This window comes from Podarcis vaucheri (genome assembly GCF_965113315.1).
Source record: "Podarcis vaucheri genome assembly, chromosome: 2".
In the NCBI taxonomy this organism is placed as follows: Eukaryota; Metazoa; Chordata; class Lepidosauria; order Squamata; family Lacertidae; genus Podarcis; species Podarcis vaucheri.
The window spans coordinates 60,811,231-60,838,136 of NC_138760.1; the positions used below are offsets into that span (position 1 = coordinate 60,811,231).

Here is a 26,906-nt window from a genome sequence, read left to right on the forward strand (position 1 = left end):
AGAGCTATGGGAAAGGCAGCTGCTTGCTTACATGTTAGGACAGCAACTGTAGCCTCCAACCATATGGTGAAGCTGATTAATTAAGCTAGGGTATATGTTAATCCTGTTAACCTGGATTTCTGAATGGTTGGAAAATGGTGCAAACTGACGTAAGTATTTATTTTCATAAAATTTTAATACCACTTAAAAAAACCTTAAGTTTTGTGGCAGACAGCTACAGAAAACCTGAGTTAACACAATACAGTGGTGCCTCGCAAGACGAAAAGAATTTGTTCCGCGAGTCTTTTCGTCTTGTGATGTTTTTTGTCTTGCGAAGCACGGTCCGTCACAACTGCGCCTCTTCAAGCGGCTTTAAAAAAAAAGTGCAAGACGTTTTCGTCTTGCGAAGCAAGCCCATAGGGAAATTCATCTAGCGAAGCAACGCAAAAACGGAAAACCCTTTCGTCTAGCGAGTTTTTTGTCTTGCGAGGCATTCGTCTTGCAGGGCACCACTGTACAAACCTTTAAGCAGTGATGGGTGAATGGTCCTCTGCTCAATTTAGAATTGGATTTGGCAATTAACCAATAGAAATTACTCCCAACTTGGCATGCTCTCACTGACATCAGGGAGAGTACAATGGAACTCCCAATAACGTTAGGCATGGGTTATTACACTCAAGTTTAACATAGATGAGTTAGCAACAAGTTTGTAGCCAATAACTGGACTTAAGATGAGAACAGTATGGATGTTTTTAGGCTTATCATTAACTTTTTGTTAGCAGGCAAGACTGTATTGCAGTGTTAGTAAAAACTTGGAGCTTTAACAACCAAGGTTCAAGAAGTGGCTAATTGAAGTTTTGGAGTGTGTGGAAATGGACAGATTTTACTAAGATTCACTGTGAAAATAGATGCAATTGTTTGGTTGTACCTGGCAAAAAGCAATCACATTTGTTGCATACTGGAGTACATATTGCAGTGATACTCAGATAGAAGAGTACAGATTTGCAATATTAAATGTATAAATAAAATTATTTTAAGGCTGTAACCCTATTTCAGTCTGGAAATAAGAATCACAGGCATTTGTTGACTAGATGGTCTTTAAGCTACTTCCAATTTTATAGTGCTGTGATTCTCTGTTTCATCATATCATGAAACAGAATGACATGGCTAATCCTCTGGAATTTGTGGATGCAATGGCTGCTGCTGGATTCTGGAATACGTATCTGATGTACTAACAGACACATGCACGAATTCTTCCAATTCTGCAAGTTAATTGTGGGAATCAAAAATTCTAATGGTGGAAAAAGTGACTAGAGCCTTCCAAAATGCTCATTACTTCTCTTCCCCACTTTCAGACCAAAAAAGCAAATTCTCTGGTAATCACAGTAGCTTTATTTTGTGGCTTTATTATTTATTTATTATACCAAAGAACATGCAACAAAGGTTGAGAACATGGTGGAACAGTAACTGTAGTGCCTTTACTAGAACCAATTAGAATAATGCTTCATACTGACAGGTCTATCTATATTATTCAGTGCAAATTCATACCAGTTCTTCCATTTTCAGGTGAGGACATTTGTACTGGTTTGTTTCTCTCATTGTCCCACTTACTTAACACTATATCTGAGTATTTACACAGTGTTTTTTTGGTCTTGCAACCATATCTTAGAAAGAGATTTTTTTTTTTATACCTAGAGGAAACTGGTCAGTGCAATTGTATTTCTTTTTTTCCTGCCAATATGGAAAAATAAAGAGGCAACTGCTACATGGTGATGCATAGCATATTTTAAAAATCACACACAAAACATTTGTAGATCTCAACAGTGTATACATTATTCAGATATAACATGGAAAGGAGAGGGGCATCTCAGATAGCAGCTAGGTAAGGTCTAAGAAAAGGGAGACTTCCACTCAGGTTAGTAGAAATACTTTGATCAAACATTTCTCCCTTCTAATAAAGAACTATCCTGGGCCCAACCTGACCAGCAGGCACTTTACAAAGATTGCAGCTGAACAGGTCTGCACAACTTAAATCTGTGACCGCAGAGCCATACACAGCCTACTAGGAGCCTGTTATCTTTATAGTTTGCGCCATCCCAGGCAGGCAGCAAAAACAGGCAGATTAAGCTGCTGGTTGGCTGTATTTTGCCAAGTGGGTCAAAGTTGTACAGCCCTGTAATAAAAAGATAGAATAGTCCCACAAAAGTAAATTAAAGCTTTTGCCAGAACCTTCTGGAAGATTTACAGTAAGAAAGAAAAATAAAATAAAATAAGGTGCCAACAACAGAAGTCTCTCCATCTTGATCCTTCTTTCTTTCACAATCTTTGGACTACCGCAGATACCACCTGGCAAATCCCTGAGAGGAATCATCATTTGGCAGAGAATGTACATTTTCCTTGGAAAAGCAACTCTTTCTAGGATCAATACTGTAAAGACTTAGTATAAAAATTCATTCCAGTCCCCAAGCCCCTACAGTTTTTATAGCAAAGCACATAGAAATGTTACGGTGGGTTTCTTCAACCACATACTGTATGTAGTTACTAAATAAAATCTCTCCAGACCAGTAGCCGTGTTGCATGGCAGCAAGCAGACCTTGACAGTCACAGCTTTTAGTAACATAACTGATCTCATTATCTATGAAACCATCACCCATACTTTAAAAGGCAAATATACCCCAAGAACTTTTAGTCAAATCAAGCAATATTGGGGGAATCTTTACAGAACTGGTCCCTTTGAAAAGGCCTTTATTTTATATCACATCACAATCCTCTAGAAAGTGCAGCTTCATGTTTTAAGATTCCAAAAGATTTTTTAAAAGCAGTGCCTATGGAGCTACATTGGAATTTGCCCAATTAAAAATTGAGAGAACTTTAAATTGTTACAGAAACACTGGCAAAACAAAGTCTTCCACAAAAATACCACAATATATAGAGAGTGATATTAAAGTGTATATGTTAGAAATAGTGACAGTTACAACAGTGTAAAACAGAATAAGAATCCATTATTTTTGTATAAAATATATACATAAAAAGATGCCATGGTACATATTGCCAAACTGCATGTAAACAATTTTATCCTTTACAGATGTTAAGAGTGTGCTGAGAAATCTATTAGGATCAAGAGCTCCATATATATATAAAAAAACCTAATCAGAAAGACTGCGTTTGGAATTTCTGCTGCAGAGCAAGACCATGAAACAATGTTGCCAAATATTTACATATAAAAGCAACGACTACAGTCTCTGGCTCAGAAACTGGCTACCTTACCAGCAACCAAGACAACCAAGCCATGCTACACATGGGGCTAGGGATATTTTTTGTGGCAACCCCCCCCCCTTAAGAAAAATACACATACATAATGCACAGAAAATAAAGGAGTACCTAGTTTTGGCACAATGGTGTATCAATGGTATAGGCTTTCATATGGCAAATAAAATTATTTCTGAAAAAAACTGGCTAATTTTGCAATGGTGAAATATTGGGCTTGCAACATTAATAACATTTGTTAGGCCACTTGCAAAATCAGAAAGGTGTTTCCATTTAAGTACTCTGGCATAGCCAGCTGTTCCCCTGCTGTTTAAAGAAGGGCAGTGATCACCCATATAGAATGTGGAGCACCAGATCTTTATAGTCCTTTAGAGAACTGGGTGCCAAGAACCTGCAAAAGAAGGATCACCTTGCCACATTCCCTGCCATTATGGATTAGATGTGATGTCATGAAGCAGGTTCTAACCATATTTAAAACATAGCAGCGATATACTGTGGAGTTCTGGTGCATTGGTAAGTTTAGGCTTTAAAAATAGACAAGAAAGGTCCCTCTACTTCAGTCTTTGATCATTCTAAGTTCAGCTGGACTGTATTTTGTGGAAGTTGCGGCATGGAAGCAGACATACCATGGTCTTCCCCCAAAAGGGCTGCTAGTATATATGACTAGGTCCTCAAAATCTGCACTAGGAAATTGTTCATTCTGAGGCAACAAACCAGTAGATTATCTAATATATATTCCAAGCAGATAATTTCACTGTTAAGTGGGTAATTGAAATCTATACATGAACTTTACTTGGCACAAATCTCAATGTCAATCAATACCTGACTTGTTAACTCTCTCACCAGTATTCATTTCTCAGCAGAAAATGTGCTCAAAATCTCTTAAGGAAACAACAAAACGTGTTTTAGGTAATGAAGTCTTCCCTTACTCAAATACTTCTTCTACTTTGTCCTAAATATAGAAATTTACAGTGTGCATAATATAAAAAATTAGAAGATTCCAGCTTCACAGTGGATTTCTGTGGCAGAATGGCACAAGTGCAACCTAAGATCTGGTTTGCAGTAGTACTGGTCCCAGAAAAACCAGTGTCTCTCTCTAAATGTTGGTTTGTATCCAGTTCCAATAATTTTATCTGCTACAGAAAATTTAATTTAGCAATTATATTGAACTAACTTTTATTTGCTAGGTACTTAGGAGGAATAAGAGTGTTTGGCATAACAATAGGAAATGCAACTTGCAAGCTTTCAGCTGAAGCCTATATATATCTATTCTGAAATAAGTCCAATGGGTTCAATTGGCCTTGCTCTCAAACAAATGTATATAGGTTTGCAGCCACAGTTGCACTGTCAATTTTTTTTTGCAAGGCCCAGTCTCCAGAAACACTGCCGGGCCTGGGCTTCATTGAAGTGAATAAAACTTGCAAGTACTTTGATATACAGTACTGCTTTCTGTACAAACCTCCTGACAATGGCATAGACTCTAAAGAGAATGTGTCTATTTTCAAAAATGGCTTTAAAATTTTACATCTATGATTTATTGGGGATAAAGTGTTGTCTATTAAAATTCTGTTCCTTTTCAAGATTTTCCAGTTAGTGTAAGAAAATGAAGCTTGGTTCTCAAAGTACTTTCTAGTAACAGCTCCATTAATTTCAGTACCATCCAGCTATTTAAGGGCCTTTTGAAAGTGAAATATGGGATTCAGGGCAGCTTGATGTGCCATCAAGTACAACTGAAGATTCTACAGTAATTACCTCTACTTCGTCCAACCATCATTGATGGCCTGCTCTTAAAATGTACATACAGTACTACATAAATCCCAAGGAGATGAAAAAAATGTGCTCAAGGCTTCACAAAACAAACCCCAAAACCAAGGCACAAAAAAGAAAGAAAAAAAAGATGGAGGAGCTTTATACATGCTGACAATGACTTAGCATAAAAACCCACACATTTGGTACACCAGTGTTCTGAAACATGAGATTATTAGGACAACTGCTGCCTAGTATGGTAAATAATTTTTTCATTTATCTTCATAGTTGCAATTTAACAAGTCCTGGTTGTTCATTTCAGTAAAAGGCAAAGATATATGATCACAATGATGTTCTCATAGTCCTGGAGTTCAGTTCACTCTGCTTTGAACTCCCTATTTTGTAGGTGTGTTTTCTATTTCTGAATCTGAAAATAAACAGGAGATTACATACATTAGAAACAGAAACAGCAAAGCACTGGTTTATATTTTTCCCACAGGAACTCTCCTACAATACAATTTTGTCCAAGCATCCATATTTCAGCAAAGAGCATCTGTAATCCAATTAAGGCAATCCTAAACACACTTAGTGGGAAGCAAGATCTATTGAACTGAGTTGGATTTACTTCTGAGGAAGCATGCAGAGGCTCAAGCTGCAAGAGCACTGGGGTCATTTTAGAACTGACACTTGCTGAAGGAGAGCATTTAAGACAATGTCCTCACTCAGATACATCCTTTTGTTTTTCAGCATCCACAATGAGAAAGCATTATGTACAATCTTTTTTTTTTTTTTTGAGATTAAAATGTATTTTTATTAAAAAAATTATTGGTTTACAAAAGTATTAGCCGCGTCTCTCTCTTTTTCTTTTCCAAGTAACATTTTTACAGATCAGTTTCCTTTGTTGAGACATTAGTGTTACATTAGGAAGAATAGGGGGAAAGAGGTGGAGGGGGGAAAGCCAAGTGGGCGTGGGGTCGGGTGGCAATGTTTCTATTTTACTTAATGTATGTGTGGGGTTTTGTGTCAGTGTCATTTGTGCAGGTTCTCTGCTATTTGCTTGTTTTCCTTTGGTGGTGACAGAGGTTGGGGTTGGCCTAGGGTGTGGTTGTTCATTTGTGATTGGCTGTGGTGAACTTTGTTTTCATGTTTGAGTGGGGTGGGTGAGTGTTTTGGATCAGGTTAGCCATATTGATTTGTATGCTGTTGGTGGATTTTTGTCGTTGTCTTGTTAGGCTGTGTATGTAATAAAGGCATCTTCTTCTATTTGTCTCTGTGTCAGTTTCAGTTTATTGGTTAATTTTTCTAGTAGGGCTGTTTCCCATACTATTTGGTACCATTGGTCCATGCTTACTCCTGACAGGTCTCTCCAGTGTCTGGTTATGATGTTTCTGGCTGCTGAAAGTAGGTGGGTTATGAGTTCTTTGTGATGTAAATGTTTTGGAAGATGTTTAGTAGGGCCGATTCTGGGGTGATTTCTAATACATTATGTACAATCTGAACATTGTATTCCCTAACAGTAACACTGGTTTATCTTAATAGTAGTATTATTGTCATGATTGGGGTGTATGGGGTGCTAGGGGAGGGGCAGTACCTCTGGTGAAAGGAGGCAATGGTGGCTTCATAACTGGGCAGAAAGTAAGATGGGTGCTTTGCAGTTTAAATGCTTGGGAGGAGGAAGGTGCCAGAGGTTACCATGGGTGGGGTCGTTCCACAAAAGGAGGGGAAGAATGCAGTAGGGTCATGGGGTAAAAAGTGGAGATGCAGAATAAAAGAGAGAAGTGGCTTCAGAATTAGAATTAGGATGGTGAAAAGCAAGCTTAGTAGTTGACTGGGGTGGGAAGTAGATGCTCTAAACATCAGGAAAAAAAATATGACATTGTGAGCTGTTCGACAGTGGAACGGTCTCCCTCATTCCTTGGAGGTTTATAAGCAGAGGTTGGATGGCCATCTGTCATGGATGCTTTAGCTGAGAGTCCTGCAGTGCAGAGGGTTGGACTAGATGACCCTTGGGGTCCCTTCCAATTCTACAATTCTATTATTCTGGAGTGTTCATTTGGGAAAGGCAGAGGGATTGGTTAGCAGAGCAAGCAGGGGCAAAGTACCTAGTAGTATATAAGAACCTTAAAGAAACAAACTTATTTTCCTTTATGGTTTGGTTTAGCTCCTAGCATCCTGTTGAAGCTTGCATAGTATCTAAGTAGATTTGACATTCTGCCTCCAGGCCAAAAGTTCATTATACTCCATGACTGCAAAAATACAATGCAAGGGGGAGCTTTATTTTAGTGAAATGTGTTTACCCTTTAACTCGCAGCATCTCTTCAAACGTCTCTGGCAGAGGATTCCCATAACTCTCTGGGAGGAACAGGGTGAGAATCCCTATCAGCACAGTCAGACTGCCCATGACGATATAAGGTAGAAATCTATCATAGGCACCTGGTGAGAGACAGAAGTTCCAAAGTTTAGATTATATTCCAATATAGTTACAGAAGAACTGAAGTGATTATTACTTTATCATATTTTTTATAAGATATTTATTAAGATTTTTTAACACATTACAATAAAAAATGGAAAAATAAAAAGAAAAATGCAAAATAAAAACAGTTAAAAACACATTAATTTTCCGTTTCTTATTTTCATTAAGCTTATTTCCCCGGACCTCCTCATACCTCCCTTTTTTGTATTCCACTTAAATTTATTAGTTCAGCAAATCCTTACCATTAAGCTTTTACCCATTTATAGACCTTTTTTCATATTCTCTTAAAGCATTACAGAAACCACTTAATTTCTATCCAACATCATTCTATCATTCATTAATTTTACAATATTTCTGTAAGTAATCTTTAAATTTCTTCCAATCTTCTTCCACCGACTTGATTGTTACTTTATCATCTTTGCATGCTGTCCTTCCTCTACGGACCCCAAGGCAGCATGCATGGGTTTATCCATTTCATCCTCAACAATGTTCTTATGAGGTAGGCTAGGTTAAAATACAGTGAATATTTCAAGATATGACGGGGGTAGGTGGGGAGAATTTCATATTTTAGCATGAAATTAGCCAATTTGGACTTCCTGAAACAATATGCAAACTGAAATGTGGTTATCCTTCAAAATTCATACTTCTCTGAATTTTGCAGTTCTCCAAACAAAAAAAAAAAAAGGGGGGGGGACACACAAATATATACATACTCAGTTTGCATAAAAATATATACATTGGTAAAAGCGTAATCAAAAATTGCGCTATATGAGGGGAAATTGCTTGCAAAATGTATATTAGGAGAAATGTGAACTAAAATGCTGATGAATTTTCATGAGAACTAAAAAAAAAAAAAAGCAAACTGATGTGAAAATGTTACAAACTGAATTTAAGGTCATTAAAAAAAATAAAAACCAAGTGTAAACAAAGCTGTCAGATTATCCATCCCTAGTTTAAGGTCATTCAGTTTCACAATCCTAAATTAGATGGGAACTGGGAAGTTAAGGTTGTTTTAAAAACATAGCTCAAATGCATAATAAATAATAATTACACTACTGCATGTTGGAAGTTTGAGGGTAAGTGCTTTGAAGCAAGGAGTGACTCACGGATAAGGCAGTCAGAATTGAACTTATGCAACAGCTACCTAGAGATGACAGAAAAGTGAACTGCAAGATTCTTAAAATGATAGGACACTTCTTACCAAGGTAAACAAAGTAAGGAGCAATGATGCTGCCCACACGGGATGACATGGAGGTGGCACCTACAGCCATGTTTCTTACTATGGTTGGATAGAGCTCTGCGGTGTAAACATAAAGCATAGAGAAGGCAGACGTGATGCCAAATTTTCCCAACATCACCAAGATAACAGACAGGAGGTTGAGGTCTGCAGAGGAACAGAAACAGAGTCATAAGACCTCTACTGTTATTCACCACCTTTCCAGAAATCCTCCTTTTATCCCAACTATTCTTACTTATCCTACAAACTGTTTTAAATGTTGCTAAGAGCACTGCAGCATGTCAGCATATATGCCTTGTTGGTTAGTGGTACCTGTAAATACTTGATTTACACAACAGGTCTGAGACTAAGCTGCAGGTATAGTAGTTCCAATAGCTAAATGTAGAAAATCTAATTAACCATAATAGCATTAAATGCACCAAATAAGTTTCTTAACTATTTAACATTGCACATTTGTTATATAGGCAGGGCCATTAAGAGCTGTGCCTTCATCCATGATATTAACCTTTGCCAGAGTTAGACAAGGCTGATGGGAGCTGTGGTTCAAAACATCTGAAGGCTGCACCATCACTACCAACCAGAGAGACTTGTCGTTTTCTGCATGGGTGCAAGTAAATGAAGGCACTAAGAAGGCAAGGACCTGGTCCAGTCATCCTCTGAGGTACATAGCTTTCATTTATGCACATAGATAGGACTAGGAAGTGAAGCTTCCATGCTTCAAATCCCTGTTAGAATAAATGCATGATGATACGTCCTAAAGTACAGAGGAAGCAAGTCCATAATCTAACTTGCAACATGGATAAGCGACTAGGATAATGGAGCTAAACAAAACTCAAGGATACTTAGCTCAAGTTGGTCTTTTCCAATACCCAATCCTCTAGCAGAGTCTTTACACCAGGGGTGGGGAACCCTAGGCCCAGGAGCCAAATATGGCCCTCCATGCCTTTATGTGTGGCTCTCAGGACACTTCCCTGACCACGGCCTTCACTGGCCCAGCTCCACACCCTTAAGTGTTTTTGTCTGCCTGGAATATGTCCTTGAACTTTGTTAATGCCTCTTGCTTGCCCAGATGGAGGATAGAGCATTGCATGTAGCCCAATATATATAGTTTATGCTTCACACTTTTGCCTCAGCCTAAACACTGCCATCTGGTGCTCAGAAGGTTGCCCAGAAAGAAATGTGGCCATTGAAATGAAAAATGTTCTCCACCCCTGCCTTGCACAGTACGGTCAAATATCAACACATCTATAGCATTGGTGGGTGTTCATACTTGGAGGTACCAGTTGAATGAACAGAATAACTCCTCCACCCAAGAAAAGGGTGCCAGCTATTGAATAACGCCGAGGTAAGGTTCGGAGCAGTAGCCAAGCAATCACATAGGCTGGAACCTCAATTACTGCTGACAGGAAACAATTGAGGTAGGCATCTCCATGTAGATTGGGGGTGTTGAGTGACAAGCCAAAGTAGCCAATAGATGTAAACATCCTGGAATAGGAAGGGAGAATAATAATAATAATAATAATAATAATAATAATAATAATAATGTGCCTTGATGTTCAAAGTATTAGCCAATACAACAATAGCTAGTTATTTTCTACGCTACCATTCCATGTAGTAACACTTTGTTTTAGAATGTATTTGTGGTTTTAAACTTTTTTGTATACTGCACTAGATCCATATTCAGATACAGAGTGCTCTACACATTTTGAAAATAAATAAAATAAAATGCTTTCATCCCAGAAGACAAGCATAACACTTGCCTTACCAATCAGACCAAAGGTCACTGAGCACTACTCTCAGTCAGAGGCAAGTAGTAACATTTACAAAATTTTGCCCCTCCAAAAGGTATAGCTAAGACACATTGGGCATTTTCTAGCTTTGATTTTATTTTCTTGTTTGAAATAAGAGGTTTTGAATAAGAGCCTCTATACTAGGCCCAGCCATGGAAAGAAATTTTCTAGGTTTTAATCCTGACATATGTAGGAAGGTAGCAACCTTATCAGGTTTCTGTTACCCAAGGTCTCAAGCCAGGAGTGGAGAATCTGTTGTTGGATTCCAAGGGCATCAGCCCCCACCAGCAGGGCCAATGGTCAGGGATGATGGGAATTGTAATCCAACAACATGTGGCAGGTCAAAGATTCCCTAGGCCTGAGTTGCACTATATGAGATTTTCATGAGGAGGGAGAATTATTTTTTGTGGCTGTTCTGCAGCTGCTATGTAACTGAGGGGACTTTACTCTGAAGATGAAATGTGGTCTAATAGATACTCATTATCTGACTCAGTTACCCATATCCATGCATTGCCAGCATTTGTTACAGCTCTTTGTAAGAAGTGCTTTCATTAGTAACAGCTCTGAATCTTCAAAATGGTCTGGATTTCCTAATGGCCATTTAGTAAGCTAAGTATACTAAGCCCACAACATTTAACTTGTCTGCATTCAGCTTTACATGCATGCCAAAAAGAAGGGGGTGGGCAGAAAGGAGGCATGGTTCTGGGGAAATTATTTTGACAATCCCACCTGCCATTGAACCCAGTGGGTTTCTACTATATGTGATTTTGGCTTTAGGCACGATCCTCAGAACGTAAACCCTGTGTAAGTTGTGGACTTACTGTACCTCAAGCGGGTGCATTTTTTCCTCTTGTTTCCATCTTGTTCAAGAATGTTTAGTAGTTTTAGTGCAAAGAACAAGGAAGCAGCTATTTTGGAATTCCCTGACCTGGGAGGCCCATTTGATTTCTTCGTTTGTCTCAGCTGTTTGCTTTTTAGTGAAGACATTTTTATTCTGATAGGTATTTGACCTGCCAGGATGAAGAATTTTAGTGGGCAATTATTAGGTTTGTTTTGGTTTTTAAAAAGACTATTTTCCTTGACTGTTTTTCTTTTATTGAACATTGCCAGACATAATTGTTGTTACTGGGGCACTTCTGCATGCATTAAGGGAGTAGCCCCATCACTGTCCTCAATTTCATAAGGAATCCATTTAATAACGCAGAGGCTAGAAACATGCAGAAACTAAATATTCCCACAATTGCAGTAGACTGCTGAGCAATATGTTGAATTTGAACTTGCTATTTAAACACTTAGGTGGGAATTTGAACAACTCAGTTCATACATGGTTTGCAGTGTCCATATTCCCTTGATCCTTATGTGCTTTAGAAACATTCACACACTTACCACAAGAGAAGAGAAAAGACAGTGATAGTTGCAATATTTCGGGTTCTGAACAAGTCCAGAAGTAATCCTTGCTGCTGCTTGGCCTTCATATCTTGTATCTTAGGAGTGGGGGAAAAGAAAGTGAAAATGATTCCCAAAAACAAAACAAGCTTAAAAGCCCCAAGTACCCAAAATGGGAAACAATTGTGATCAGGGCGGTGGTGCAAAAAAACTGAAGTCATGAAATAGGATTCAAGTTAGCTGGAAATCAGTTGTTAAGATACAGGTAATCCACCAACATATGTTCTTAGACATCATTACATTTCTGAGTCTGACTTCTTCCCCTTTTGTAGTGGTCCTGTATCAAATGTATTCTGTTCTTCACTGCAGTATGTCAGCTACCTATTTTATGTGTAAAATGAACACAAGGCTAGAATTGTCCAGCTCTGCCTTTTTCTTTTAGCAATAGTAAAGCCATTGGTGGAACCAAGTTCAGAATTCAACGTAAGGTGCCGATGAGGGTTACACGTTAGAAAGCTAGATGAGTTCAACTCACTTAGGAGTGGGGAACTGGGTCCAGCCAGTGGGTCAGGTCCTTATCACTACCCTTCATGGGCCAACTCTGATAGGCTGGCAGGACGGCCCACCTGTCAATCACTTGATGCCACCTGGAATCAGGTGACTTGTATCATTTTGCCCATAGCAGACAAGAGCAACCAGTTGGCCCTTGCACATGCTTCTACAACACTGCTCAGAGACTGAGGGAATTTAAGTGAGTTATTTTACTAACACATTAGCAACAGGTTAGAAAGTCGCAGGCTGCCACTTAAAAAATAATAATCTAATGCTAAAAACCATTTTATCTCAGCTAAAAGCCATTTTATCTCAGTGAAAATATTTTTCAAAGCTAATGATTGGCCACCAAACTGAGATTCTTATTTTTACTTCTTTGTTGAAAGCATCCAAAGATCTTGCCACAAAGAACAGGCAAACAAGACACAACTATCTTTCAGCAAATTAAGAGAGTTCTTGCTGATAAAGTAATCAGAGCTGGCCCAAGACATTTTGACAGGTGAGGAAGACCCTAAAATAGTGCCCCCCTCTCTGCCAGGCAAGAAGGGGTGAGGGAACAAGGCAGGGAAGAAAGAAAGACATCAGGATCTGCTGCCCCTGGGGATCCTGATGTCTGGCGGTGATTGCCTCACCTGGCCTCATGGGTGAGCTGGCCCTGAAAGTAATAATAGGTGTAAGGACCGCATGAGCCATCAACTGCCAGTGGCACATATTTACTACTTATTAGTATGACAAATGTTCCAGCTGTGGCTTGTTTACTATACTGGCTTATTGTAACCACAAAACCCGTTTGAAACAGTTACAAAGAAGGATCACAAAGTAGTCGAGCACATGGAAATATTTACCTCCACAGGATCTATAAGTATTGCTGGGGCTGGAACACCATTTATTTTGGCAGCCTTTCGAATAATAATTTCAGCTTCTTCAAATCTTCCTTGAGAGATCAACCACCGGGGAGACTCAGGAATAAGCCTGAAACAAGTGTCAAATAATCAAGCTGATATTTTTAAAACTATGAACTTGCTGGTTCAAAGGAACTTTGTAAGCCAATTACTTCCTTAGTTGGAGTTTGTAGATATGATTGAGCAGGCTATGTGTGTTTTATGCATGTCTCTCCTGTTTGTGTGTTATGCAGGGAATGAGGTCTGTATTTCATATCAAAAAGGTGCATGAGGGCGAGGTGAGTCAAACTCTTCTTACCTCATGGCTATGTTTTATATGCCACAAATCATAAAAAGGTATTCCTCGTTTAATGTAATGCTAAATAAAAACAATCAGATCTGTTTCAGCAATGGTACGGAGCAGATCAATGCTTTAGAAGAGTATCATCAAACTGTAGAGTTGGAAGGGACCCTGAGAGCATCATCTAGTCCAATCCCCTGCAATCCAGGAATATGCAGTTGTCCCATATGGGGATCAAACCAGTGACCCATGTAAAAGGAAAAGCCAAATAGTCTGGTTCTAAAGCACATTTGCCTCAGTATTAATAATACTACATTTCAGTAAAACTGAAAGCGTGTTTAAACAGCAGCTTTAATGTACAACAACCATTACTAAGGTTGTATACCAATGGTGGAGAACAGGATCCATCCAGCAGTCAGAACTTCAACTCCCTAATCTCCTGCGGGTCACTTTGGCAGGTGAGTGGGGAGGCACACCTGTCAAACAGTTCAGGTTGTGACATCAGGTGACTCAACTTCAAAGAAAAGACTTGGGAGTGCACTCTTAAGGGCATTCCAAATTCTTCCTTCCTTTGCAGCCTGGCTCGAAGTTATGCTGAGCTGCAACTGAGGATACCTTCCAAAAGGGGCTGACTGCAAACCTAGCTGGGATTTGCGCAGACTGCAAACCCCACTTACAGCAGGGATTATTGGAAATATATCTGTAGTGTGATGCTGGTCCTGATTCAACATTAGTAATATGGTAACTGTACAGATGTAATGTAGAAGTAGGCTTCGTGAGTGCTTTTTTCTTGCTTACATACATTTTAAAAAAATGAATCATAGTTCAAAAAATGCTTTGGGCATGGCGTGTGTACACATCAATGCTCATTTACAATTTGGAGGAAGAGCTTGCTTTGACATTTTGAGGGCATTCTTTGCAGTAGCACAAAAACCTGCAAAACTGAATTGCAGCAGAAATTTTGCAAAATGAGGAAGTGTTAGTAGTGCCATCTTGTGGGCATGGCTGCTTCTCAAGCAGAATCCAAATGAAGTTAGCCAGGAACTGTGCGTGTGATTAAGGCAAGTACATGCTTACTATTCATTTAGGTTGAAATATCATTCTCATAAGTTGTGGCATTGCTTTCTTTCACAGGGGAAATTGTCCCTCTTTACAGAAAAACACTTCAGAAATTAGATATTCTAGTATCTGTAGAAAGTTTTGAATGATAAGAAACTGCTGTCCCCCCCCCTCCAAATGCTCAGATATTAATGTAAATGTCAATTCCTTTATAACAGAGATGAAATATATAGAATGTACAAACCAAATACTAGGATTTCACATTTGGACTTTCTAAGATTTTGACAACAGAAAGATGTTTTTATCCCTGTGGATCATTATGGATTTGTTTTCTATTTTGCTGATTTGTTCATAGATAATACCCCAAAACACTACTTGTTCCTTTACTAGGATTCCTCTGTTCACAGAAGTCATCATAAGCTGGCACAAAATAACGGCCCATTCCTCTATTCTGGCAAAGAACTGATCTGAACCCTACACAGCCACCGGTTCTCTTGCTCCCCCTTCCTTATGCAGTAGGGTGGTGCCACACAGTGTGTGTGTGTGTATGGACCAAAGCAAGGCTTTCCCCTTACATGATATTCTATGGGCCATTAATTGGCCAGGTAACAGTTGTAAATACTTGCAAAGCTTAGGAACTTTATATAGGGTTAACACCCAAGGCATTTATGGGACTGGAATGCTAAGGATGAATACTACTAGTAGACACTGCTTTTTCTAAATCTGTGAAAAGGAACATGGGAAGCTGCCTTATACCAAGTCAGTCCATTGGTTCATCCAGCTCAGTAATTATCCATGCTGACTCACAATAGCTCTTCACAATATCAGCTAGGGGACATTCCTATCCCTGCCTAGGAACTTCAGACCTTCTGCATGCATGGCAAGTGTTCCATCACTGAGTTAGGGCACGTCTGCCATCTCTAGAAGGCTTGATAAAGAATGAGGTGGCCACTCATGACCATAAAAGAAAAAAATATAGTTTCTTACAAGTGCACTTTGATCTGATCTCATGTCAGGGGCTTTTGTACGGTATCATCTTATAGATACATTTCCAATGGGAATTTGAAAAGAACCATCTTTCCCACATACTTTTAAAAAATGCATAAATGCCACTTTTCAACCAAAATGTCCCCAAAGTAAGATAAAAACATTAGTTTTAATTAAGAACAACTGTTAAATGCTAAACATAGTAAATTCAAAACACAGTGATACTAAGCATAGTATCCAGGCCATATTTACTAGAAGCATGCCCTACTGAGCTCAATGGAGCTTATTTCCAGACACAAATATGTCACACTGTAGCAAACAAGTATTTAGATTTCTGCTGCAAACAAACTGGTCTGCACTGTAATTTAACCAATATAAAATAGGACTGATTTTCCACAAGCAACCAAGGGGGGAGAGGAAAGAATTTCACAACAGCTTTATTTCATGAGCGCAATACTTTCTTGTTCAGGAATCCTGATGGTATAATGCACAGGTTCCTCTATCCAAACCCCACCGTATGTGCACAGAAGGAGAACCAAGCTCCGACAGGAAATGGGAGGTCTATGTGCATGTCCCTTATTCCCATCCAGCTCCTTGCAAACTTTTGAGGAACATGAGCTTTAGTATATTTAGTGTTGTATTTTATTTTAAACTTAAGTTATTGTACGTTTATTATTTATGTATTTATTTTAAATTATACACCACTTTGCCCCTCATATGGGTCTCAAAGCAGTTTACAAAGAATAAAGAAAATACAATACAATAAAATATAAATTAAAATGTTGCCCAGAGAATGTATGTTATGGGGTGACTAATACATACAGACATTCAGAGCAAAAGGGCTGGATGGAGACACAAGAGGTCTGAAGCTCCCTATTTCCTATAACGTCCAGTCCACAGAGCTCAAAACCCTATACATGCAGGTGCTTGCCTGCAGGGATGTTTTTGTTTAATACAAAAGAGAAAAATAATAAAAAAGGCAGTAGTAAGGCATTTCTGTAACAAAGTGAATTAATTTGCTTAAACCTATAAAAACCATTAAACCACATTCTCTTTATCACCTTAATATTAAAACAGAGGCTGTTCACTGAGAGAGGATTCTACAAGTTCAGATCTATACATGAAAATAAGTTGAGAAGTTGTCTGTTTGGCATAACTCACTTCACATCACAGATCTTATCTGAGCGTCAAGCTAAGCATAATAGGTCCCCACTCTCTTGTATGCTACTTCATCAAGACATGGACAAAATAACTCTAAATATATATATAAGTATATATATAATCTCTTTTCATACTGAAACCACATAACCAGCCAGAAGCGAGTTCAGTGAGAATTTGTTTAAATTTGTATTGATTTGAAAAAAAAAAGTGTAAAGGAAATGACCGCAACTGAAAGCCAAAAGAGAAATATCCAAGAGCACTTAAGAGGGGTAGTTTTGTGTACACACACAGGGGAATTAGCAAGTGTTGAAATGGCCAAGGCTGAAATGCATGAAAATCCAAGAGTTGTAGTGAACATGAGGGAAGAATGCATGGAAAACACAAAATTAACCCTCCTCCAAAGGGGGGGGGGGAGGAGAGAGAGAGTGCATTTTGTTTCCTGAGCATAATAACATGGCCACTCAAGCCAAAGTCTGCTTCCTACAGCCTACATACTGTCTAATAATTACCATCCAAGATTACTTTCTATTCTGGGACCCCTAAAGTTGTTTCAATAAATACCCATCTTCCAAGAAACTAGCTTCACATCTAAAGTGTATCAGGCAAACTGGAAAAGAGAGATTCCACTTAGATCTCAGATTGCTGCAACCCATCTCCTTCAATCTTATGTTATTTGGCCAGCAGAACTGGAAAAGGAGAGTACCTCTTTTGGGGAGTTTGCTACAGATACCTGTGACAGTCTTTTCAAAAATGTGGCCCATTATAAAATGTGGTCTCTTACTTTGTAGCTGCTGAATCACATGGACACTGGCTAGCTATGAGCTCAACAACTCAAGATTTGCAGGAACAAAAAGCAGGAAAATTAGAAGTGGAAGGAAGAACTATATGAAGACACAAGAAGTAACTAAAGGGAAAACTCTCTAGTGCAACCACCACAGGAAACAATACATATGGTAGCTAGCAGGTTTTTGATTAAAACTATCTGCTATTTTATTTTTGTGGAACCAAGGCTAAAAAGTAGGACATTTCAGGGAGTCAGGTCAACCCCAAGGCACATTTCTAATCTCTAACAGTCAGCTTTACCCTTCAGCAAACTGGCAAACTGATTAGCAGAGTAGAAAGCAGCTGGGACAAAGGTTGAACCACATTTTTGTTTCAGCAGCTAAAGTGGGGAATTCATTTTAGAAGTTTCTTCCTAGCAAAAACACACATCAAACATCAGCCACCAGAAACTTAGGGAGAGGGCTTTGGTGGACAAGATTAAAGATGGAGGACACCTATGTAGAACTCAAACAAGTAGTCTGAGGTTGGGAGGAATGGAGTATGGGTGAAGAAAAGACACCATACACATTCCCTGTAGACTAAAATGCAATGAAGCAAAATTGCTTAACAGGGTAGCAGATTCTTAAAACCCTTTTAAAAATGCACAGCTCCTGTATATTAAGAGCATCTGAAACTGATGTGTTCACAATAGTGAAATTTTAAGGCCACTGCCAAATCATTATTTCAAGTCAACAAATCTAAAAAGTTGACTGAATCCTTCTCAGAAAATTAAAAATACCCCTTGTTTGCAGCTGTTCCCACCTCACTCAAGCACATCAAAAGTGGGTGCAGAGATGGTCAAATACCGTTATCAATAGGTCTACATGGTAGAATCTGTACTAGTTTTTCTAGCCTGTTGTAACTAGCCACCATTTGAATCACCACTGTGCAATTTCTAGGAGAGTGAATGCCTTATGTTCTGTCGCCCAGAACTTGGGGAACAGGAGAAGGAAAGCAGATAATGTATTCAAAAGTGTGTGTGTAAACAAAACAAAAGGCCTAATGCAAGAAAAAGAAAGAAACAGAGCTGGGAGTGCAGAAAGGCTTGAGGTAGTGGGGGGGAAGGAGTGTTAGCTATGGAGTAGAAGAGGTAGGGGGATTCAGAGAGCCCTGCGGTGGTGAAGGAAGCAGGGAAGAGTGTGTGTGCGAACTATGGGGTACTGAGAGAACAAGGGATAAATGAGTTAGCATAAATACATTAAATTAAATGTGATATGTCCCTCAAGAACATTTGAGCTGTACACCACATTTTAGAATCAATTTAACAGCTTTTTCAGTGAAGATGAAAAAAATATTAGCTGGAGGGTAGGGTGGGGTTGGGGAATAAAAGGGCCCATACTCCTGTTCATGTTATTTGGAGCAGACACCAACTATAGAATGAATAAAAAACTATTATTACTGAAATATTTAGTGCCAACATATTGCTAGCTACTGGAGAAAAAAATTCTGTCAGGGGAAATCCATGGGCACCAGGGCAGACAGGGGCAGATGGAGGGCAGAACTAGTGTAGCTCTTCTACTTCACCATCTGAATACCCTACTAGTGAAAATAGCTATAGCATTAAGCTGCTACAAATGGTGATGCTGGAATAAACTTAACATCACATCCCAAACTGAGCAGTAATGCAGGAGCGAATACCAAGCAAAACATACACACCCAGTCCAAGACAGGTACATATGTGTTTTCAATATTTTTCTGGTTTTAGCAGTTGAGTTAGATTCAGCATCCGTGTTAAGAATCGTTTGATCATTCGATGGTTTTTAGGGAGCTATTTCCCCCCTTAAAGATAAGCTTGCAATGCCTTCCCCAATCCCTCACTATGCCTAGATATGTCAGAGTTGCAAACAAGTAAATAGGCTACATATATCAAATACAGTGGTACCTTGGTTGTCGAACGTAATCCGTTCTGGAAGACAGTACCTCTTCCGAAATGTTCAACAACTGAGGTGCAAAGGGTGGTCGGCAAAGTCAATGGAAGAAATTGAAAAAAATGCAGCAGAAGTTGTTTGACTTTGGAGGCACGTTCGAAAACCAAAACGTTTGGCTTCCAATATGCTCGAAAACCGAGGTACCACTGTACATACTGAAGGTATCCAAGTGAAATTATATAATGTGATCCGGAAGATGAGGTATACATAGATTTAACCACTACTTTTCTATGACTACTATTGGAGGAACAAGCTGAATTGTCTATTTTATGTAATTTATAACAGATATTTCAGGAAAATTTTTAGTTGTAACTATGAAGAAAATGGGGATGGAAGAAAATTAGAGAAAGGGAAAGGTTGTACAAGAGTGCTCATCTAGTAAGATTCAAAAAAGGCAATAAAAAAAGCTGGAGGAAAAAGAATAAGAAAGGCGAGAAATAATTTCAAAATTGCACTGAAGAGCCGGCACAGGATGCACTCAACCAAGCTACCAGAGTCAGTCAGGCTCTAAAAAGAAAGATAATTTATCTGTAAAGAACATGTTCGGCATTGAAGACAATTCTGTTCTCTGCAACCAAAATGCCAGGGGTGGGGAATATATCCACAGCAACCAAAGGCTGTTAAAACCCTCCAGCTGGTTATATAACAATGCAAGTTGAAGGCTATCAGCTACAGATGACACATTTCTGAAGCTGAACGCCTTTCAAACATTAAGACTCACCACCACAGTGGAACGCAGCAAACCCCAGGTACAGTAAGAGCCAGTAGCAGCATCCGCCATTCTCTGATGAAGTAAGCAAATAGTGGCAGCAACATGTAGCCAATTGCAAAAAATATGCAAACTCCTAATGTAGAGAATATAATACGAACTGATTTGCCAAGAATTTCTGTGCCTGTTCAAAACAAGGAGTGTGGGTTAGCATCTTAACTCTCTCCCCCCTCTTTTAAAAAAAGTTACTCGAAATATTCTATTGCATTTTGAAAAATGAATACAGTCTTTAAAATGGAGCCATTTGTCCTAGAACATTTCAAGAGAAGTATGGCCCAAAATTAAGCTATGCTTGTAACTATGGTTTAATGTGTAAGATAGGATATAATGCTGGGGGAGGGGGAAGAAATGGGAGGGGATTATCAAACACAGCTATAACATTATTAAGAATCTGTTTCAACCTCTATTAAAAAATATCAGAATTGCCTTTGCTAGGTTTGACCAAGGTTCAGATAATCCATTATTATGTTCCCAACACCAGCGAATCATATCTCTCTAGACACTCACAAGTACAGCACGGAAGTAAGAGTCATTCCATTTGTAACCATAGCTTAGATCCAGAGATGTCTTGTGCAAGCGAAAAGCAATTCTACTTGAGAAAAGCAGCCCTCCCATATTCCTCCAATTTTCACAGCCTACAGCAGTCCATTGTAGCCCAGCCCATTCGGCTCCAGAGGGGCTGCTGACCTCCAGGAGAAGATTTTGCAGGGACCCAGATGGCTTTTTTGGTGAGGAGTCGGGATAGCCCTGTCATACAAGCAGAGTCCCATTTGATCCTATCTCAACCCAACAACTAGTATTAATTCTAACACAAATGACTAGATGTTTGCCCTGCTGTGAGTGCTGAAGACCGCTCCCTGCAAGGCCCTTTCCACCTGGCCTTGGGGGCAGGGCCAGACTCATCCTGCTCAATTTCAGAGATTTCTGGGAGGCCAGAGGGACACCGCCCTGCTGTGAGTGCTGAAGAGCCCAGACTCACTGGAACAAATTCTGGGGTTGTGGCAAATGTTGGAAAATGCTTTTAAATGCTTTAAATAAGAAAAATAACCTAATTTTAAAAACAGAAAATAAGGGCTATAATATCCAAATTTATGAGATTTAAGTACTACTTTGGTTCACTCTGAAGAATAATAAAAACACCTGCCATGTTCCCCAATAACCATCTGTAACAGAAAGCTTTGAAGAAGGGTGAAACTTCCTGGTGCCAGTAATTCTGTGAAGACCAAGGGGGCTAATGAATTATTTCTTTGGTGAACCTTCAGTGTCATTAAAAATACACTTATCATTTAGGTAGTCCTTTAAAATATTCCAAGTCCTTCACATACATTGGCCTAAACCAGGGAAAAAGATGGGATATGAATAAATTCTTCTTCATCATCACTCCAAGTATACATTCATGAAACTGTTAGGGCCGTGGAGTTGTTAGTGCCCCCAATGGAGGCAGAAATGTGTCAGTCTGTGGAGAGGGGAAGGTAACTAAGGGCAGCCCCCTCTACAATTCTCTCTCCTCTTGAACAGTTGATCAGAACAATCACACATTTAAAACTAGGTTTTCTAAGTGCAGTCCTAACAGCTGCATCAAAAGAGGGAAACCAAGCACAAGGCATCTGAGGGATTATCTCAGCAATTCCCTCAACAAGCGAAGGAAGGAATGTCCATATTATTATTGTAATGAAAGTGCATATTACTATTATTCCCATATTGGGGACTGGGAAAATACTATTGTGTAAAACTCCCTAGTGAGTTTGCAGCTGAGGCAAGATTTGAATTAGGGACTTCACACACTTAGCCACTATGCTACATCATCTCTTACAGTACAATTGCCATTGATACTCATAAAACTGTACCATTATGCATTTCCTTCTCTAAGATGAAGTCACATTACTATTTTGTATTAGGCCCTTTTCCAGTTTAGCATCCAGCAAGTTCAAAAATCAAGACGGCCAAACCTAGGGAATCTAATTATTGTTGAGCCTTTAAATTTCCATTTCATAGGTATCTCATCACAATAGGCCACCCCATGACTGAAAGAAGGCCATTGTGAAAACCCAGTCAGAAATCTTGTAAGATTTGAGTGATGAACCAACTGGTGCAGCAAATATTATTTTTTCTTTAGTTCTGTGAAGAACTTTTCTCTGAAGCCGTTTATGGAAAATGAAATAATCAAGTATGTTTACTGGTGACAAGATTCTCAACAATGGGTACCTGAGTTTTTGTCATTGAATCCTGCATTTCAGTTCACAATTTCTTATTATGAAGAAGACTGAATTCAGCAAAATCAAGTGGAAGGTTCAGATGGATTTTTTGGGAGGTGGGGCGGGTCTCTATCTCTCTTTCATCCACCCACCCACTCCTACCCCCTATTTTACAGTATGCCTTACACATTATGAAACAACTTTGTATGTTCTGGAATGAATTAAGAAAAGAGGCTCCAAAGTTGCATACAAATCATTCTATAAAATATATTACGTGATTCTTAGCTAGTAAATGTATTTGTTTGATTTTTGTACATATTTGAGTTCTCCCTTTTCCCTTCATTTGCTGCACTTGTGGCCTCCTTAAACACATTTTAAAAACACAAGTTTGTAATGCTGGAATTGTGTGGAATCGTTTCATAAATTATATTGCTTCATTGTTGAATGCCCCTGCAGAAAATAAAAAGAGGAAGGAAGATACTTTCGGGAATTTGTTCTGTCTTAGTTGGAGCATGCTCAAAAAGGTTTTCAAGAGCTGTGCTACCAGAAATATACATCAGGTCATTTTCAAGTAGACTCTGGCAACTTGAATAATTCTTGAAAATTGCTTGAAAGAACAGTGCAGTCAGTACAACATTTGTTGTGGAAGGAATGTGCACACAAGGGTTATGGGTGCTCTTTTTGACCTCCTTCTTAATTAAGATAGTGTGGCAATATTCCTTTATATACCACCAGGGTGAAGGAGAAAGTATTAGTACACTTTATTTCCTGGCCCTCAGTGCTGCTATTGCAGTAGGAAAAAGAGAAACATCTTGACTTAAGAATGCTCTCTTTTTATTTCCAAGAGGAAATTTATATTAATTCTCCTTATGAAACTTTGTTTAAAGTGTCATTAAAGGTTATAAATCTAACCATTCTCGGAAGTCAGATGATGCTTAGAAAATTAATATGTGGCAATACAGTTTTGCCAACATGGAGGGGTGATAAAGAAATTGTAGTACTAAAATTTATGAGCCAGCCTGATAATGTGGGTATGTTTGATCAACGTAAAACAGGGTGGAATTCTCTGTCTGCCTCTGAACACTAAGGAATGACACACTCACACAAACTTGGGATCCATGCTGGGGATCAAACCCATGGAGATGACAACACATAACAGAAACCTGGGGCAAAAACATTATGTGCTTCAAACAATTTTGGGCAGTGATTTGGGGGGGGGGGGTGAGGTGTTGGTACTCAATAGCCTGATAAAGGATTAGTAGGGCAACAAAAGAAGTGCCTTTTAAAAAACAATTACATACATATACAAGTGAAGTTGCTTGCTTGTGTGTGAACACAGTATTAAGGCACAGAGGGTACATGAGCCTAGGAAAGGTTTTGAAAATAAATCAAACTGTGCAGTATGATTATTAGATTGAAAAAAGTGCCCCATAGTACAAAAAAGTCAACAGTTCCTCCAAAAGAGAAAATCATTGCTCCAGTTTATTGAAATGAGCATGTGTGAACTCAAAGCATGTCCAAATGAAGTGATTCCAGTAGTTAGTGGATGTAACTTTCCACAACTGCATGACTCCCTGCCTATTCCCCCACTCCTGTCCCCTGTACAATCCTGCTTCAGTGTTTGGGATTTGTGGCTACAGCCTTTGAGATTTCTCCAGCAAAGGGTACCAAATGAGGAAGGAAAATCTGTACGAGTACGGAATATGTCGGTTAACAGAACTGCATTGTTATTCAGTCTACGCTGCTGGAGAGACAATGAAAATGAGAGACATCTTAAGCATATTTTACTTAAATGCACAAAGACGTGAGGCATGGACAAAGTGGGTTTAATTTTTTTTTTAAAAACCCAACCCACAGGTATAAAATTTTCCATTTTATAAAAACAAAGCATGGCAATGCAGTTCACCGTTCCCATTCTGTCAGCTGTGGTCGACAGGATGGTGCAGTCGGGCGTGGGGTGCACACCTGACTTCCCAACACAAAGCATCACTGCCACTTACCAAGGGGGGAGGGGCAAGGGGCTGGGAGCTCCGCATGGTGCGGCACAGTGCCCACATGGTGCTGAGCATCCTGCGCCTCCCTCTTCCTCATCTTGGTCAGCGGCAGCAATGCTTGGCATTGGGACACCAGGAATGCATCACTGTCCTGCCTGAGAAACCCTGCTAACCCCAGCTGCCTTCGGCCCAGCTTGGTCCAGTACAAGAAAAATAATGCATGGCAGTTCAAGGAAACACAATTTTGCCTCAACAAATAGAAACGTATTTTTAAAAATGGAAAGAGTCGCTTTCTGCATGTTAAAATGCATGACACAATAACATTCTGACCCTATATCCATCACAAGAGGCTTCAAGCACCTCAAAACAAAGCTGAACATTTTCTGGGGGGGTGGGGAAAGATTTAAATATCCCATCCCAATAAAAACTATAATAATACAGGAGAAGTTTAAATAAGTGTCAATGAAACTACAGTATAATCAAATTTACAGAAACTTAGTAATGTTTGAAATGGGAAAGACAAGCACCTATATGTAAACAGCTCTGATGTGGTAGCCACTTTCAAATGGCACTATATGGAGGTTGCCTCTACTAAGTAAACCATTTACTTGAGGGTTACCTCCTTTGTGCCCCCCTTTCTTCCAACCACCATTTAGATTATAGATTATAAAGGATTTTGGAGCATAAGCTATTTTTGTTTACTTATTTTACCCTGTGAATCATTGTATACAGTGATGGCATGACACAAATAAATCAAATAATAATAATAATACCAGCAGCGTGGAACACCTAAAATAATCTGAATGAGATAATTATCTGATGAGATAATCTGATGAGATAATCTGATTTTTTTAAAAAATACAATTTTTGACAAATTTTGCAGATGCATACCACTCTAGTCTCCATAGGAATGTAACATTTTTGAAATGCCCATTCAACTCATTGTTCAGCCACATTTTGGGGGATGGAAGAGTTTTTGAATTGTTCTCTGCTCATTTCTCACCAAATTACTGGGAAACTTAAATATCTAAAAATAATTTCCATGCCATTGCTGAAATTGCAATTGGCCAAAGAAAGAAATATCTTCATCATCTCATCTAGTTTGGCCCTGAGAACCAGACCTAAATTCCTGACCTACAGAGCAGACTAGATTATGGCAAATTTATCTATATCAATTTTGCGAAATGTTCCTAAAAGAAGTTTACGCTCTTAGGCACAGGACTATCAGTTACATAGAATCATTTCTTACTAAGTGAAATTAGTATGCATACTCAAACTACCATGCTAATAGGACATTTAAATGGAGTGGAAATAGTCTTACCTAATATGAAGGCCACAACGTAGTTTGAAATCTGTCCCATGCCAACTAGAACAAAAAGAACTGTGAACATTTCCCAGCTGGTTGAGAAGATCTGCAGGAAGCTGAAACCTGTCTGCACAGCCATAGTTGCAAATAGAATAGACTTTCTGCCAAACCTTTTGAGGAAAAGAACAAAAAACAAACAAGCAAGACCATAAATGAATCCACAATATTGTTATTGCCGCGTTCTAGAGAAAGCAAAGAAACCTAGCAGGTTGATTTAACTTAAGACTCAAGGAGCAGACATTTCTCCTGCAGAGAGGGGCTGGAACGTTGAGTTTACCTTTTGAAAGTTTAGATATTGGCAATATTCACCCAACATTGCACGACCTGTTCATTATTTTTCACTAGAACACAGACTTGTGACATTTGATGAGCCCCACTTTTCAAAAATGAAAACAGTACCCTAGTACAGAGATGGGCCATAGAGTCAAATGGAATTCCCTGGGCTCCTTTGTCTGGCCATGGGGACTCAACCCAGGCCACACACCTTCCCCAGCCACACCCTTCAATGGTCCTGCTTTATAGAAAGGTTTCCCAAACTTGGCCCTCCAGCTGTTGTTGGACTACAACTCCCACCATCCCTAGCTAGCAGGACCAGTGGTCAAAGATGTTGGGAATTGTAGTCCAAAAACAGCTAGAGATCCAAATTTGGGAAACCCTACTTTACAGGAACTTTTGAGGGTTATTTCCTGGCTGGAGTATGCCCCTGAACTCCAATAATGCTTTTTGCTTGCATGGATGCAAGATAGAGTAGGGCATGCGAGTGTGTGTAAACTCTACTATTATATGCAAAGGTAAAATTTACATGTTGCCCACTTTTGCTTCTGGTCCTGCCCACCATGGGTATGTCCCCCCTGGAAGGATGCCAAGGATTAACCAACAACTCACAAAAATGTGGCAAGCTTTTGAGTTCTCCAGAACTCTGCATCAGGCAAGATGTTATAAAAAGCAGGGATTTAGCAGAATCTTTTTTTTTGGGGGGGGAGTGCAAAAATTAGGCAGGGTTGCACCCATGG

General features: G+C 39.2%; 1 protein-coding gene and 1 long non-coding RNA gene across 2 annotated transcripts in view; one reads left to right on the forward strand and one right to left on the reverse strand.

Annotated features, from left to right (window-relative positions):
• The first annotated feature begins 105 nt into the window (after positions 1-105).
• LOC309526998 lies at positions 106-2,252 on the forward strand. The gene is made up of 2 exons (XR_014217042.1): positions 106-229; positions 485-2,252. It is a non-coding gene; the product is annotated as an uncharacterized lncRNA (long non-coding RNA).
• Positions 1,349-26,906, reverse strand: part of LOC309526997 (solute carrier family 22 member 4-like) — a 48,587-nt gene continuing 23,029 nt past the window's right edge. Inside the window, exons 3-10 of the mRNA XM_082213415.1 lie at positions 25,849-26,003; positions 20,291-20,462; positions 13,276-13,402; positions 11,879-11,976; positions 9,973-10,187; positions 8,667-8,849; positions 7,290-7,425; positions 1,349-5,419 (exon numbers count right to left, since the gene is read on the reverse strand). Of these exons, the coding sequence (XP_082069541.1) occupies positions 5,335-5,419; positions 7,290-7,425; positions 8,667-8,849; positions 9,973-10,187; positions 11,879-11,976; positions 13,276-13,402; positions 20,291-20,462; positions 25,849-26,003 (1,171 nt within the window). The 3' untranslated portion in view covers positions 1,349-5,334. The remainder of the gene's footprint in view (positions 5,420-7,289; positions 7,426-8,666; positions 8,850-9,972; positions 10,188-11,878; positions 11,977-13,275; positions 13,403-20,290; positions 20,463-25,848; positions 26,004-26,906) is intronic.